Raw genomic sequence first — 15684 nt, 5'->3', positions numbered from 1 at the left:
TGAAGTTGAAGTTCATTTCAACCTTTAAGCTGAAGTTCGAAGGATGAGTGAGAAGGGAGGAAAATATCTCATGCAGGATAGAACATGGAAAGGCTCTAAGGTAGAAAAGAGCTTGGTGCCTCAAAGAAACTGAAAAAAAGACTAGTGAAGCTGGAGCACAGTGAATTAGGAAGAAAGTGAGACCAGATGAAGGAGAGGAAGGTCAAGGACAGATCCTGTATGGCCATGGTAAGGATTCTGGAGTCTATCATATATGCCATGGGAAGCATTGAAGGTTTTTTTTTTCGCTGCGTTGGGTCTTTGTTGCTGCATGTGGGCTTTCTCTAGTTGCGGCGAGCAGGGGCTACTCTTTGTTGCGATGCGCGGGCTTCTCATTGCGGTGGCTTCTCTTGTTGCGGAGCACGGGCTCTAGGCGCTGCGGGCTTCAGTAGTTGTGGCACGCGGGCTCAGTAGTTGTGGCTCCCGGGCTCTAGAGCACAGCCTCAGTAGTTGTGGCGCACAGGCTTAGTTGCTCCGCGGCATGTGGGATCTTCCTGGACCAGAGCTCGAACCCGTGTTCCCTGCATTGGCTGGCAGATTCTTAACCACCGTGCCACCAGGGAAGTCCCACATTGAAGGGTTTGAAGCAAGAAAAAGGCGTGATGGGATTATGTTTTGAAAGATTGCTCTGACTGTTGTGTGGACAGTGGAGTAGGGCCAGAAGGGGAGACCAGCTAGGAAGCTATTAAATATTACAGTTAAGGTGCGAGAATATGTTGACCAGTGCTCTGGAGACAGGAAGAAGTGAACTGATTCAGGAGATATTTTGGAGATAGAATTAACAAATTTCTTTTTAGGGCAGTATGAAGAAGAAGCTTTAACCAGTATAGATCGCTGAATTATTTAGGTCCTAGTCCAAATAATCGGGAAGTTAATCATCTGCTCAGCACTGGAGTCACCACTGAAAATCTGTCCGGGTGCATTTCAGGGAATATACCATTGAACAAGACCCAAACCTCCAATTCACTAGGAGATAGAAAAATTGACTTTCATTTTAGTGCATGCTTTGCCTGGGGCTGTGCGTTTCATTTCAGGATTTCAGGAAGTGAACAAATGAAAGTTGGTTTTGTGTTTTTTTTTTTTTAAAGGCCGTTGTCAGAAGCCAGCTTTCAGAGATATACAAAGAGCAGGAGCAGGAAATGATGAATGTTTTTCTTAATGCGGTAGGCAGTGTCCTGCTTTGTGTCTCCTCCCCCATTTTGCTTTTTCCTTGACATTCACTAGCAGGAGCCCATAAGAGTTTCTTCGAAATAAACCTGCCCAACAGACATCCAAATCTTACTCCTTGCCCACTTCCAATCATACTGACATACTGAGCTTTCTACAGACACACCCTATCTCCTCAGATCTAACTGGTGCTTCTCACGGCCCTCTTTGCCCTCCTTCCACCCAGATCCTGGCTCTCAGAAGACAGCTGGAAACACATGAGATGAAATGTACTGTCAACTGGTGGGAGGAACATGCTGGGCTTCCCTAACTGGTTTTTCTTAATATCAATCTGTCACACAAAGAGTAACCCCTTCCCTCTGAGTCAAGACAAAACATTTCTTTGTTTTTTTTTGTTTTTGTTTTTGCGGTACGCGGGCCTCTCACCGTTGTGGCCTCTCCCGTTGCGGAGCACAGGCTCCAGACGCGCAGGCTCAGCGGCCATGGCTCACGGGCCCAGCCGCTCCGTGGCATGTGGGATCCTCCCGGACTGGGACATGAACCCATGTCCCCTGCATCGGCAGGCGGACTCTCAACCACTGTGCCACCAGGGAAGCCCAACATCTCTTTGTTTTAATGGCCAAGTCAGAGGTTTTGGGTAGCTTGTGGAGCATGCCTCAGGGACAGGTACCCTGATGTCAGGGACACTAAAGAGTTACAAGAGAGGGATACATTTCTGCTCCACCTCTCACTTTCTCTAACCTCTCAACTATGCTAACTTAAAAAGAAAAAAAGTAATATACATGTTGATAGTAGTTTCTCCTGGGTGATGAGGTGGGGTGATCTTTTTTTCTGCTTCTTTACCTTTCTGTGCTTTCTAAATTCTCTATGATTAGTGGGTATTAATTTGATAATTAAGAAAAAACACAATGAAAATCAAACTTCCTTGAGGTTGGGAATTTTTTGATTGGAGGTACTGGTAACTGAACAGAATACCAAAAGACTCTTATGTACTCCAGTAGGACTTTTGGTATACATGATAACAAGACTCCCCAATCCCTGAATGCTTCAGGTTTCTCACTTTTCTGAATATATCACCCCTTGCTTACAAGTCTCTGATTCTAGCTTAAGTTTTCAACCATTCCAGGTGTTGGGGAAAGAGCCTAGATTCTAATGACATGTTTTTATAATAAGAATGGATCTGCATGGACCCCAAAATTGTCATGCTTATCACTCCTGGGTGGGTGGGTGGAAGCATATATTAAAGAATCAATTTATATTACTTTGTGGAGGCTACTGTGTTAAGTGCCATTACAAGTGAATAAGATAGGAGTGGTTCCCGTCCCTCAGGAACCAGCTGCACTCTCGGAAAGGTTATTTCTCTGACTTTAAAGATGTAAGTGTTGGCAGAAAACAGCAATTCTTCTCCTTGATCAAGACATCTGTGAGACTCATAAAAAGACAAAGCCATGTCAAAGTGAGCTACACTGTGGCCTAAAGCAATTTTTATAGCCTGAATAGAAATGAAAAAGCTCTTTTAAGTAACCAAAACAAATAATCTAAAGCACTATTCCATAATCATTTTGATTCCATAACAATATAAACATTGCTTATATTTTTTCATTCTTTGCAGTGTTGTTTGTTTTGCTTTTTGGTCAGCGCTTAAGTACAGATAACAGAAAGCCACTGGTGCAATTTTAGTCAGGATGGACTGAATCCAGGGAACTAGTGTCATTGAAAGGCCTGGAGGAGTGGGCTGTCTGAAAATCAGGAATGCCCTAGAGGAACTCCTGGCTCCAAGGGGATGTTCATTCCTCTTCTAGTTTGGTCACAATACCACCTTCATATCCTCTGACTCAAGGTCTAACTTACAAAGTTCGCCACCTCACACAGCCATATGAAATACTAGAGAAAAAGGAAAGAGTAAGCAAAGAAAATTGGTTACTACATGCATTACAAAGCCAGGAAGAAAACAGGGTAGCTAGTACAGACCTTATTTCTGCATCTGGTCCCAAGCCCATAGTTGGTATTTATAACTTTCTTCCACTCCCCTCTCACGTTCTTTTCTTTTCTTTCTTTTCTTTTTAATCTTCAGCTAGCACCTCAGCTAGTCATGCTACTTTATCTGATGGGGTAACTTAAACTTTCATTCTAAGGGTCTGAACCGTTGGTGATCTTGCCTGTATTGGGCTGGTACATCTTCAATTAACTTTTATCACTGGACAGAACAACACAAGGGGTTACCATGAAGGTTACCCTTGGTTTTAGACCCACTCCTACCCTCCTACCCATCCATTTCATTTGTATGGGAACTCTTGGTTCTTTGTGAAAATCAGGACCAATCATTCCAGCAATACAGGAAGCCCTGATCTTTTAACATCATGAAGAGCCCATATAGGTCAAATGGTTATCTCAACTTCTCCTTTAATGGAATCATTGTTGAGTCTTCGGGTGGAAGCAATTTTTTTCTGGGTTTTAAGCCTTCGAAAACAGCAGAGAGCCAAGCATTATGAGAAACTGATACAAAAACTTTTTGACTGGGTTCTTATATGTAATAATGAGAAGTGATATCATTCCACTCCTTGGTTTCTGGACTCATGTCTGGCTGGGAGAAGCAGCAACATATATTGGCTACTGGTTAGAACATTATCTCATTCTATAGCACAGCACTCCAACTACTCAGCGTGGTGTCTCCTAGCTGGTACCACAACGGAGTCTTTAATAGGTTATAATACCATTCTGTAAGGGCATGTGCTTATAGGTGATGGGATACGTGGAGAGACCAGTGAAATCCATAGACATCTTTCCTTTCTCTGACTTCTTTCTTTCGTAGAAGCAATATTAAATGAGACACTGTGACAGTAAATAAAAATGTTCACAGACGGTATTGCTGGCAAAAACATAGCTGGCAGAAAAGACAAATCCATATCTAGAATTATTACTTACTCTAGTGAGAATAAATGAATTCCTCTGTCCCCAACTCCCATGATGGAAAAAGATCAATGTAATCAGTCTTGCACCAGGTATTTGACTGGTCTATCTCTACTCCAAATATGGGACTCATCCCAAATTATATTAGGGACTCAGCGTTGTTCCCTATAAGCAGTTGACAGATCAGCCTTGGTGAGGGAAAGACAATATTTTTGAGCCCCTGCGTATCCTCCATCCCTGCTACGATGACCATTTGATCCATGAGCCCATTAAACAAGCCCCATTCATAAAAATTCTTATATGTATCTGATTATTGAGTACCTCCTTGGCAACAGCGGCAGGCAAAGTTCTTAATCCCTATGACCCATCCAGGGTGCTTGGTTATAAACAGGAAAATCTGACTCCGGTTAACTTAAAACAGAAATAGATTTTATTGGATTGCTTTGGGTTGCTCACATTATCCATATGAAGGCTTGTAAACGAGTCTAAGAAAAAGGCAGAAGCCAAGAAAAGCTTATAGCCGGGAACAGAACAGAGGTCATGCCAGAGAAACAATCAGGTCAGGACGCTGCGTTTGACAGTCCAGTTTTTGGATGCTTGATGCCATTTTCACTGCTAGACTTGAAATCTGCTGCAGCCTCTGAGAATATGCTCCACCTGTTGCCATGTCTTTGATTACTTCCACATGAGACTATATTCCTGGCAGAAGCATCTGTTTGGACAAACATGAGCCACATACTTCCTGCCAAAGAGCCGGGATAGGGATATCTGCCCACTTTACACCTAGTGGGAGCTGGGGTCTTGCCTCTTATCAAGTCCTAAGGGATGGGGGTATCCCACCATCTAGGAAGGTAGCTCCCAAACCTGGCAACAAATCGGCCATACCTTCCAAACCTCAGTTTTCTCATCTGTACAATGAAAAATATCCCTTTTTTACTGTTATCCTTTGCTATGTTTTAACCTAATATACTTTTTTTTAACCTAATGTACTTTTAATCCTTATCCATTGCTATGAGGATTAAATTAAATAATGCATGTGAAATACAACAAATCTTGGTTGTTGTTATTTTGTTTCCATTTGTACCTCAGTATCTTTATCTCCTTGTCCTAAGATGTTTTCTGCAATTCCTAACCTTGGAACTGTCCTTTCCTTCAATTCCTGCTCCTAGACTGCTGAACACTGCTGGAAAATTTGACAAAATCTTTCTAGTTGATTCTGTTGCAAGTGAATAGTTTCTATACTCAGTGCTACTTGCATACCTCTTGTCCAACTCTGCTCCCATTTTCCCAAGCAAATGAACTTGTCTCCTTAGAGACAATTCCTTCCCCTCCAACTACAAAGTTATGTATGTCTACCCCAATCATTACTATCACCCCCAACCCCAAGTCTCAAATGATGTCAAGTGTCTCCTCCCTTTAAGGGTTGATCCTTTGTCTACACTCTTCTGCTTTCTCTGGGCCCTTGCTTGAGTTTTCATCCCCTGGATTTTCTCTATCTCTCAGTCCACTGGTTTCTTTCTTGTGGCTTGCAGTATCAAATGCTGCAGAGATACTTTTTTGTACTCATTGGACATCACTTGTTCTGGAATTATTTAAACAGAACATTTACTGTTTTTGTAGGTTTGATAAATACACTTTGTAAAAATTGAAAGCAACATAGAAAAATACGAGTAAAAATCCCTTGAAATCTCTAACCCAGAGGTAACCATTCTGAACATCCTTCTTGAACCTGTATCACTATCAAATATGTGTATTTTATGTCTGGTTTTACACAGAGAAAATTTATGTGCACTTTCTTTCCTGTATAATCATTTTTTCTTTCTACGCTGAATCACCTCCACCAGAATACATACATGCTGTTATCTTACTGTTATTTCTCCCATTAAAAAACCCCCTCTGTTATCACATTCCAATTCAACTATTACCTTATTACTCTATCCCCCTTTATAGAAACATTTCCTGAAAGAATGATCAATTCTCACTGTATTGGCTTCTTCTCAGCCTAATTTCTTCTTGTCAGTTTCCTTTGTGGCTTCCTCCTCACCTTCCCAGCGTTTACGCATTGGAGTATCCCAGGTATCTGTCTTTAGATCTCTTCTCTTTTCTATCTACACTCATTTTCTGGGCAATCCCATGGGTTGTTCTGCATATCATTTTTATTCTGTTGACTCACAAACTTATATCTTGACCCAGGGCCTCTCTGATGACCTCCAAACTCTAAATTGCCTATTGGACATTTCCACCTCTGTGCCTGACAGGCATAGCACACCCTGAACTGAACTTTTGAGTTTCACCCTCCACTCCCAACCCTGCTTCTTCTGCAATATCCCCCAATCCCATTCTAATTACTCAGGCAGAAGACCTTGGAGTCATCCTTGATGCCTCTTTTTTGCTCGCATCCCACATTTAAACCACCAGTAAATCCTGTTGACTCTATCTTCAAAATACATTCAATTTCCAACCACTCCTCGTCCTCTCCAATGCTAACCTCCTGATCCAAACCGCCATCATATGTCCCTTGGGTTATTACAATACCATCTTTACCAGTGTTCCCATGTTGTGGGTTGACTTGTGTCCGCCCAAAAAAGATATGTTGAAATTCTAACCCCCCAGTACATGTGAATGTGTTCTTATTTGGAAATAGGGTCTTTTCAGATGTAATCAATTTATGATGAGGTCATAATTCAATTAGGGTGGACCCTAATCCAATAAGACCGTTGTCCTCATAAGAAGAGAAAACAGACACAAGGAGGGCGAACAGCTCTGTGAAGAGTCAGAGACGCATTGGGAGAACATCATTTGATGATGGAGGCAGAGACTGGAGTTAAGTGGTTGCAAGCCAATGAACACCAAGGATTGCTAGCCACAGTAGAAACGAGAAGAAAGGCACAGAAGAGATTCACCAGGTTTAAGAGCTGCTGACAGAGAGTAAGCCTGCTGAAACCTTGATTTTGGACTTCTAACTTAAAGTACTGTGAGAGAATAATTTTCTGTTGTTTTAAGTCACCCAGTTTGTGGTAATTTGTTAAAACAGCCCTAGGAAACTTATCCACCTTGCTTTTTCTTCTTCTCCTCTGAAGACTGTTTTTCACACAGCAAAAAATATATATAATTTATCTGATTGATGATGTCACTCAAAAACCTACATTTCCTCATAAAGTTAAACATAGAATTACCACATGATTCAGCAATTCCACTGCTACATATATGCCCCAAAGAATTTAAAGCAAGGATTCAAGTTATACTTGTACACCAGTGATCACAGCAGCATTATTCAGAATAGTCAAAAGGTGGAAACCCAAATGTCCATCAACAGGTGAATAGTATATTTTGTTTACAACTAACAAATGGTAACAATGGAATATTATTCAGACTTAAAAATGAAGTGCTGATGCATGCTACAACATGGATGAACCCTGAAGAGATTATGCTAAGTGAAATAAGCCAAACACAGAAGGACAAATATTGTATGATTCCACATATACGAGGTACCTAGAATAGGAAAATTCATAGAGACAGAAAGTAAAATAGAATTTACCAGGGGCTGGAGGGAGGGTGGAATAGGAATTATTATTTAATGGGTATAGAGTTTCCATTTGGGATTATGCAAATGTTCTGGAAATAGATAGTGATGATGGTTGTACAATATTATGAATGAATTTAATGACACTGGATTGTACACATAAAATGGAAAATTTTATGTTCTGTATATTTTACCACGATTTTTAGAAATGCATGAAAAAAAGGTGGTTATTACTACATGTAAAGGAAAACAAACAAACACACAAACTCAAAACAAAAGAAACAAAAAAATCTCCAATGTCCTCAATACACTCAGAGCCCAAGTCTTTATCTTGGCCCTAAGCCTTCTCAGGCCTTAAGCAATTTGGCTCCTGACTACCTCTCTGACCTTCTGTCTCCCTGAAACACTCTTTAACCACATTAGCATCTTTGTTTCTCAGCACATTTTAACCTCAGGGCCTTTGCACTTGCCGATTCCTCTGCTTTGACTCCTACTCTCCTATCCAACTCCCATCTTCAACCCATATCTACATAGTTCTCTCCTTCCTTCCCTTCAGAACTCTGATTAAAAATCACCTCATCAGTAAGGCCTTTCCTGACTCCCCTATATAAGATTACATAACAATCTTTCTATCTCTTACTCTGCTTTACTTTTCTCCATGCACTTCTCTCTGCATAATTGTTTATTGTCTGTATCCTCTCATTTGACAGCAAGCTCCAGGAAGCCAAGGACTTTGTTTTATTCACTGCTCTATCTAGAGCAGTGATAGTAGTATCTGCTCAGTAAGTATTTGTTGAATGAATGAATGACTATTATAACATTCTTTTGTAACTTGCAAAATACACTTCTTGCTCCTTAAAAAAAAAAAAAACCTCAAGGTGTACTTAATCAAAATTGTGTTGAAATAAAGGCATTTATAGAAATAAATGAATTGGATCATTTGAAACTTCATTTATAAATTCTTTATGTCAGTTTTTTTTTCGGTGGGGAGAGAGGGGTGTTTAGCCCCCTGGTGCTATTGTTTTAAATGTTTTCAGGCTGTGAAAACTTTTGAGAAATGATGTTGATCCTTTCTCCAGAAAAATATTCCAATAACACACAAAGTTTTGCATGTAATTTTATGGGCGCTATGGGCCACCTGAAGCCCATCTATTGAACCCTTTTAGATCTATAAACCTATCATATTTTATAGTTAGACTGGGCCTCCTGTAATTCAAAGCCTGAGCTCTACTGAGAACATCATCTTCACTGCTAGGCCATCTTAGCTTATTCAGCTTCAGTGGGAAGTGTAGCTTAAGATTTGATCTCTCTGCAGGTCAGTTCTTCACCTTTCAGCATGATCACTAACCTCATTTGCTCAAGCAACAGTTTGACTTTATATTTATCACACATAATTCTAAGTTTTAGAAGAGTTACTTTGTGGTAAGTATAACTGTTCCCAAACTTAGAATTACATGTGATAAATATAAAGTGTTCAGACTCAGCACTTGTGAATTTCTAGATAAACTGCTGAGTACACTAGTAAATTCTCACTCATGGTCCTACAACATGCACACAGAGTAACGACAATTTAGGATATACAAAAACCAAATGCTGTACACTGCTCAGCCTTCTGTAGCCCTTCATGCTATGGAAGCTACTTTCTCTGAGGTCACTAGTAAGTCTTTAATTGCTAAACCCAATGGCTTAGAAGTCATCCTACTCAACCTCTCTATAACATCTGACAATGTTGATCACTGCTTCCTTGACACAATTTTCATCGTTTTATGGCTTCCTTGACACTTGCTTCTCCTTATTGTTTTGCTGCCCACTCTGGCCTCACCCCAGCCTCTTTCCTTGTCCCATCTTCTTTATCAGGCTCATACCAGGATGTTCCCTTGGACCCCTTTCCATTTCAGTGTATACTCTCTCCCTGGGCAGACTTACCAGGACTTAATCATCATCTAAAGGTGAATGGCTCCCCAGGCCTTCAGCGCTACCTTCCTCTTCCAGAGCTCTAGATCTGTATTTCCAACTGGAGTACTGTGTGTCTCACAAATTCTAACTATTTAGCACATCCAACAATGCCCCAAACCTGCTCTCCACGTCCTTATCTCAGTTTGTGCCAGCAGCATCTACCCAGTCACTAGGGTTAGAGTCACACATCACACCTCCTTTCTGTCCATCACTATGGCTGGCTTGGGTTGTTGCATCAACAGTCAACATAACATGGTGGTTAAGAGTAAGAACTCTGGAGCTGGATTGCCAGGGTTCAAACCCAGCTCTACTACTTGCTAAGTGGTTGACCTTGAGCAAGATTCTTAACTGCTCTGTCTCAGTTTACTCACCTCTAAAATGAGATGAGTGATAGTAGCTGCCTCCTGGGGTCTCTGTGGGGATTAAATAAGTTTGTATTTGTGAAGCATTTAGAACAGTGTCTGTCACAGAGTAAATGCTACATAGGTGCTTGTTAGTAAATTGGTTACTGGTTTGTCCCTACTCTAGTCCATCCTTCACACCGCTAACAGAGGTTTTCGAGGGGCTGCCAGTTACTGAGTGGTCAACCAGAGGTCAGTCATTATGCTAAGTGCTTTATGTACAGAATTTCATTTAATCTTCTTAACTACCTGTCAGGGAAGTGCTATTATTCCCATTTGAGAGATGAGGAAACTGAGGCATTAAGTGCTAATGTACTTGGCCCAAAGTCACACACTATAAATGCCAGAGTTGGGATTTTAATTCAGGTCTGTCTATTCCCAGAGCCATAGTTCAAAACCAGGAAGCCATACTACACTGCTTTCCCAAGGCAGAGTTAGTCACTGCATAGACTTCAAAGATCCCGCACTGCCTATGCTGTCATGATCTATTCCTTTACAATTTTATTCCAACTTAACTTTATTTCCTGCAACTTCCCTCTATGTGGCTGTCCTTTCCTTCCTCTTTCCTTCTCTCCTTCTCTCCTTCCCTTCCTTCTTTTTTTTCTTCGTCAACATTTATTGAATGCTTGAATGCCAGGCACCACGCTAAATTAGAGAAAATGAGAGAAAAGAGCAATTTGTCTTCAAGGAGCTCATAGGCTGACGCAAATTATTATTGACAATACAGTGAGGAGAGTGCACCGGGGGATGTGGGAGCCAGAATGGGTAAGGGAGGTAAGGGGATGGGGACAGTTTCTTTGAGGCAGGGACATTTAGCTGCCTTAAAGGATATTCTGGTCAGACAACTTCTTGCCATTCTCTAACAGCCCTGAATTCTCTTTGCTTTTTGCCTTTGAGATCTCTGGAGGTGTCTTTCTCCCTGTCAGATAGTTGTTTAAGACTGTATTTGAAAGCCACTTTTTCTGGGATACCCTCCTTCCCTTCCTAGTCAGCTGAATGTGTCCTTGTAGATACCTCAGTTACAGTGCATATCACATTGTAATCTAGATATTGGCCTATCTGCTGTCTATCTGACTGGATTTTGATGTCCTCCAAGGAAAAGACAGTCTTATTTATTTATTTATTTTTATAAATTTCTTTATTTACTTATTTATTTTTGGCTGCATTGGGTCTTTGTTGCTGCTTGTGGACTTTCTCTAGTTGCGGTGAGCGGGGGCTACTATTGGTTGTGGTGCGCAGGCTTCTCATTGCAGTGGCTTCTCTTGTTGTAGAGCACGGGCTCTAGAGCGCAGGCTCAGTAGCTGTGGCGCAGGGGCTTAGTTGCTCTGCAGCATGTGGGATCTTCCTGGACCAGGGCTCGAACCCGTGTCCCCTGCATTGGCTGGCGGATTCTTAACCACTGCATCACCAGGGAAGCCCTATTTTTGAACTGTTCTTCATTCCCAAAGTGGCATGGCTGGCATATCATAGTGTTCAGTAAAATTTTGATGAATGAAGAGTTATTTGCCTATTTACAAGAGAAAGCGTAAGAGTTACTTCTGATTCAGACTAAAACTATTCAGATTATCATTCTTAGTACCTTAGCACAGTACTCTGTAGAAAGTAGGTTTTCAATAAATACTAAGTATTTGATTGTTCTGTCAATGAACTATCTGAAGTAATGCTAGGAATAGGAAACTTATTATTAAATTTAATTCTGTAGATAAACTAAGATTTTCAGGTCCAACTGAGTCTTGGGGTTCTGGATCCAGCATAAGAAAAATTAAGAATTATTGGTAACAGTATTGAGGATTTCCTGTCTTCTCTGGGTTGAGTCATGGTTCCAGAATCTTGCGCACAGTTAAGGTACCAAGGTATGGTGCTGTTGGGAGCTGGATGCCACGGTCTACAGGAGTTGCTGCCAAGAGTCTACCATTCTTCCATCATCAAAGAGTCTACAAATAATAACTGCTGGAGAGGGTGTGGAGTAAAGAGAACCCTCCTACACTGTTGGTGGGAATGTAAATTGGTGCAGCCACTATGGAGAACAGTACGCAGGTTCCTTAAAAAACTAAAAATAGAGCTACCATATGATCCTGTAATACCATTTCCCACTCCTGGGCATATATCTGGAGAAAACCATAATTTAAAATGATACATGCACCCCAATGTTCCCAGCAGCACTATTTACAATTATCGAGACATGGAAGCAACCTAAATGTCCATCAACAGATGAATAAAGATGTGGGGTGTGTGTGTGTGTGTGTGTGTGTGTGTGTGTGTGTGTGTGTGTGTGTGTGTATATATATATATATATATATATAATGGAATATTACTCAGCCATAAAAAAGAATGAAATAATGCCATTTGCAGCAACATGGATGGAGCTAGAGATTATCATACGAAGTGAAGTAAGTCAGACAGAGAAAGACAAATACCATATGATATCACTTATATGCAGAATCTAAAAAAATGATACAAAGGAACTTATTTACAAAACAGAAACAGACTCACAGACGTAGAAAACAAACTTATATAACCAAAGGGGAAACGGGCGGAGGGATAAATTAGGGATTTGGGATTAACAGATACACACTACTATACATAAAACAGATAAACAAGGACCTACTGTATAGCACAGGGAACTATATTCAATAGCTTACTGTAACCTATAATGGAAAAGAATCTGAAAAAGAAGATATCTATATCTACATCTGAATCACTTTGCTGTACACCTGAAACATTGTAAATCAACTCTACTTCAGTTAAAAAAAAAAGAGTCTACCATTCTAGTCTATACTTGGTAAAGGCCCACAATCTCTTTTGCAGCTGCTCCTGGTTCTGTCTTCCTAGGCACACCATGCAGTTATTATCTCTCTGTGGTTGCGCCTCCTTCCTGGGAGCCTAGCCCTCTCTTGCTGTCTTTTTTCTCCTGACAACCTTTACCTCCAGTAGAGGGGAATTGTTATGGAGGGCAGCAGGGTATAGTGCTGAGCTAAGAGGAGTCCTCACTCCTTCTCCTATTCTTCTTCTTTTTTTGACCCTGATTACCCTTTCACCCAAGGTTGAGGCTTTTTTGTACAATAAAAGTCAGAAAGACTCATAGCCTATGCCTGTTTTCCATCATGCATCACCCCTGTCCTGAGGAAATAATTGCAGAATCCCTACTGGCATGTATTAAGAGGAAGGGGAAAGGGGAAAAAACACATGGGAAAAAAAAAAAAAGTCAACAGTAGATGTTGATAACTAAGAGTACTGTCTCGGTCATGGTTGTCCCCTAGTCTTTGGACATCCTCAAAATTATGAGAATTAAAGGACAAGGTACTGTACGTATAAGGGGTTTAGAATAATGTTTGTTACATGGACAGTGAGTGCTTAACAAATGTTAGTTATTATTATCCAGGGCTCCTCTACTCAGGGAAGGACCTTGGTTAGTGTCCCAAATCAGGTCCTCCAGGACAATCACTCCCATGCTCAAAGTAGTGCCAAGCTGTGTGTGTGATCTATTCTCCATTCTCCTCGAGGACAGTCAGCCTGGATGCTGGATCCATGTCTGGTCTCCCTGAGGGTAGAGATCCAACCGTAACTCTAGAGGATTCTCTTTCCTCCCAACATTGGTTACCCTCTCAACCCCACTCCTAATCTCCAGGAAGCTCAGTCACAAGTCCAGCTGGTACCCACAATCCTGGTTTGGGCCCAGGTGTTGTTGCTGGCCTTTCTGGTAGCCCCGGGACTAGATAATTACATTGAAATTCAGAAGCAGCATGCAATTCTTGGCACTGACGTCTTTAATTAAATTCAACAAGCATTTATTGAGCACCTAGAGCATGTAAAATAGGATTCCTTTAAATACATGTGGCCCTTAACTATTTAGTCTGTTTTAGTTACTCAGTTTGGATTAATGTTGATCCATCATTGAGGGTTTTATGAAGAATAAATATCAAAATGGAAAAACGTTTGCACAAATCTTTTTTTTGTTAATATAGTTATTTATTTTATTTTTGGTTGTCTTGGTTGCTGCTTTCTCTAGTTGTGGCGAGCGGGTGCTACTCTTCGTTCTGGTGCGTGGGCTTCTCATTGTGGTGGCTTCTCTTGTTGCAGAGCACAGGCTCTAGGTGCATAGGCTTCAGTAGTTGTGGCACGCAGGCTCAGTAGTTGCCGCCCACTGGCTTAGTTGCTCCGAGCTTTGGAGATTTTCCTGGACCAGGGCTCGAACATGTGTCTCCTGAATTGGCAGGCAGATTCTTAACCACTGCGCCACCACAGAAGCCCTGCACAAATCTTTGAAAATATAAACGTCTTGTGTGGATTATTGTTGCTACAGTATTAATATTAATTGCAATAACAGCACTGCTGCTTCCCAGGCTGGAGGTAAAGAGCAGCTGTAAGGCCCACAGGCGCCAGACGTAAGAGGTCAGGGGAGGTGCCTTCAGCACGTCCGGCCCAGAAGGGGCGGAGCCTTGAGGAATGTACGCAAAGCCCGCCCCTTACTCCGCCCCCTTCGTCGGTGCGCGTAGGCGGTTACCATGGCGATGACGTATAGAGGGCGGGGCGGGGCGGGGCTATGGAGAGGAGGAGGAAGATGGCGGGAGGGCGGCTCTGAGGAGACCTCGGCGGCGGCGGAGGAGGAGAGAAGCGCATCGCCGCGCCGCGCCGGGGCCCATGTGGGGAGGAGTCGGAGTCGCTGTTGCCGCCGCCGCCGCCGCCGCCGCCTGTAACTGCTGGATCCGAGTGGGAGTGAGGGGGAGACGGCAGGATGAAGTTCGCCGAGCACCTCTCCGCGCACATCACTCCCGAGTGGAGGAAGCAATACATCCAGTATGAGGTACCGGCAGCGGCCCGGTAGTGGGAGGACTCGGAGGGGCCACCATCTCGCCAGTCCCGACCTCCACCGCCGCCTTCCGCTCCTGCTGCTTCCCCGCGGACTTTGACCCGGTGCGGCGGGGAGCCACTGCGGCATCCCCGCTGCGGCCGGCCCCCTCCAGGCCCCGCTGACCTTCCCCTCCCCCGCAGCCCCGCTGCAGCCGGAGTAACGGATATGCGGGCGGCGGACCGGGAGGGACGGCACAGCCGGTCGGGGCTGGGGAATGGTGGTGGGAGGGCGAGCCGCAGGTGGGGGAGTTGGGGTGTAAGGGTAGCTTGGGGTCGCGGCGGTTCCGCGCTAATCCCCTCCTCCCGCTCACCCTGACCTCTGGTTCCCACCCTGGGCGAGCGCCCCCTCGCCAAGGTTAGGTCTTGTTTCTCTCTGCTCACCTCTCACCAAGGAATCCTTCTCTTCCCAGATAAGCCCCTCTAGTGATTTCCTTCATTCCACAGAGCCCTTCAGCTTTCCCCCACTTGCCCACTGTTGACAAAGGCTTTGTTAACAGCGTTGAAACTTGACTTAAATGTGTATCACACATGCGGTGGTTACAGTATGCAAACGTATCGTAATCAACTATTTTGTTTTGATAAAAAGACGGTGATTCGTTTTTTCACTAATTTAATGAAGTATATAAAGTAATCATATCTTTGTTTTTGGCTTTTCTGTTGTTTTGGAATGGAGTGAAGGGGAAGAGGAAGGAAGAAAGAGAAGGGAATTATTAAAATTTTAAGGTTTTCTTTCCTAAAATTTTTGTTAGCTAGGGAGAAAAGTACCATCTTGTAAACAATGTACGTTGAAAACATACCTGTGTTATTACAGAAATCATGGCCCTCCTCACCCTTAAT

The 15684-nt window shown here is 42.6% G+C and overlaps 1 protein-coding gene across 2 annotated transcripts in view; it reads left to right on the top strand.

Annotated features, from left to right (window-relative positions):
* Window positions 1-14545: 14545 nt before the first annotated feature.
* Window positions 14546-15684, top strand: part of XPR1 (xenotropic and polytropic retrovirus receptor 1) — a 191070-nt gene continuing 189931 nt past the window's right edge. For both annotated transcript variants that reach the window (XM_060132192.1, XM_060132200.1), the window contains exon 1: window positions 14546-14800. In XM_060132192.1, the coding sequence (XP_059988175.1) occupies window positions 14732-14800 (69 nt within the window). In that variant the 5' untranslated portion in view covers window positions 14546-14731. The remainder of the gene's footprint in view (window positions 14801-15684) is intronic.

The sequence above is a fragment of the Lagenorhynchus albirostris genome, chromosome 2, assembly GCF_949774975.1.
Source record: "Lagenorhynchus albirostris chromosome 2, mLagAlb1.1, whole genome shotgun sequence".
NCBI lineage: Eukaryota > Metazoa > Chordata > Mammalia > Artiodactyla > Delphinidae > Lagenorhynchus > Lagenorhynchus albirostris.
Note: the sequence above shows the minus strand (reverse complement) of the source record. Positions and strands in the feature narration are given on the sequence as shown.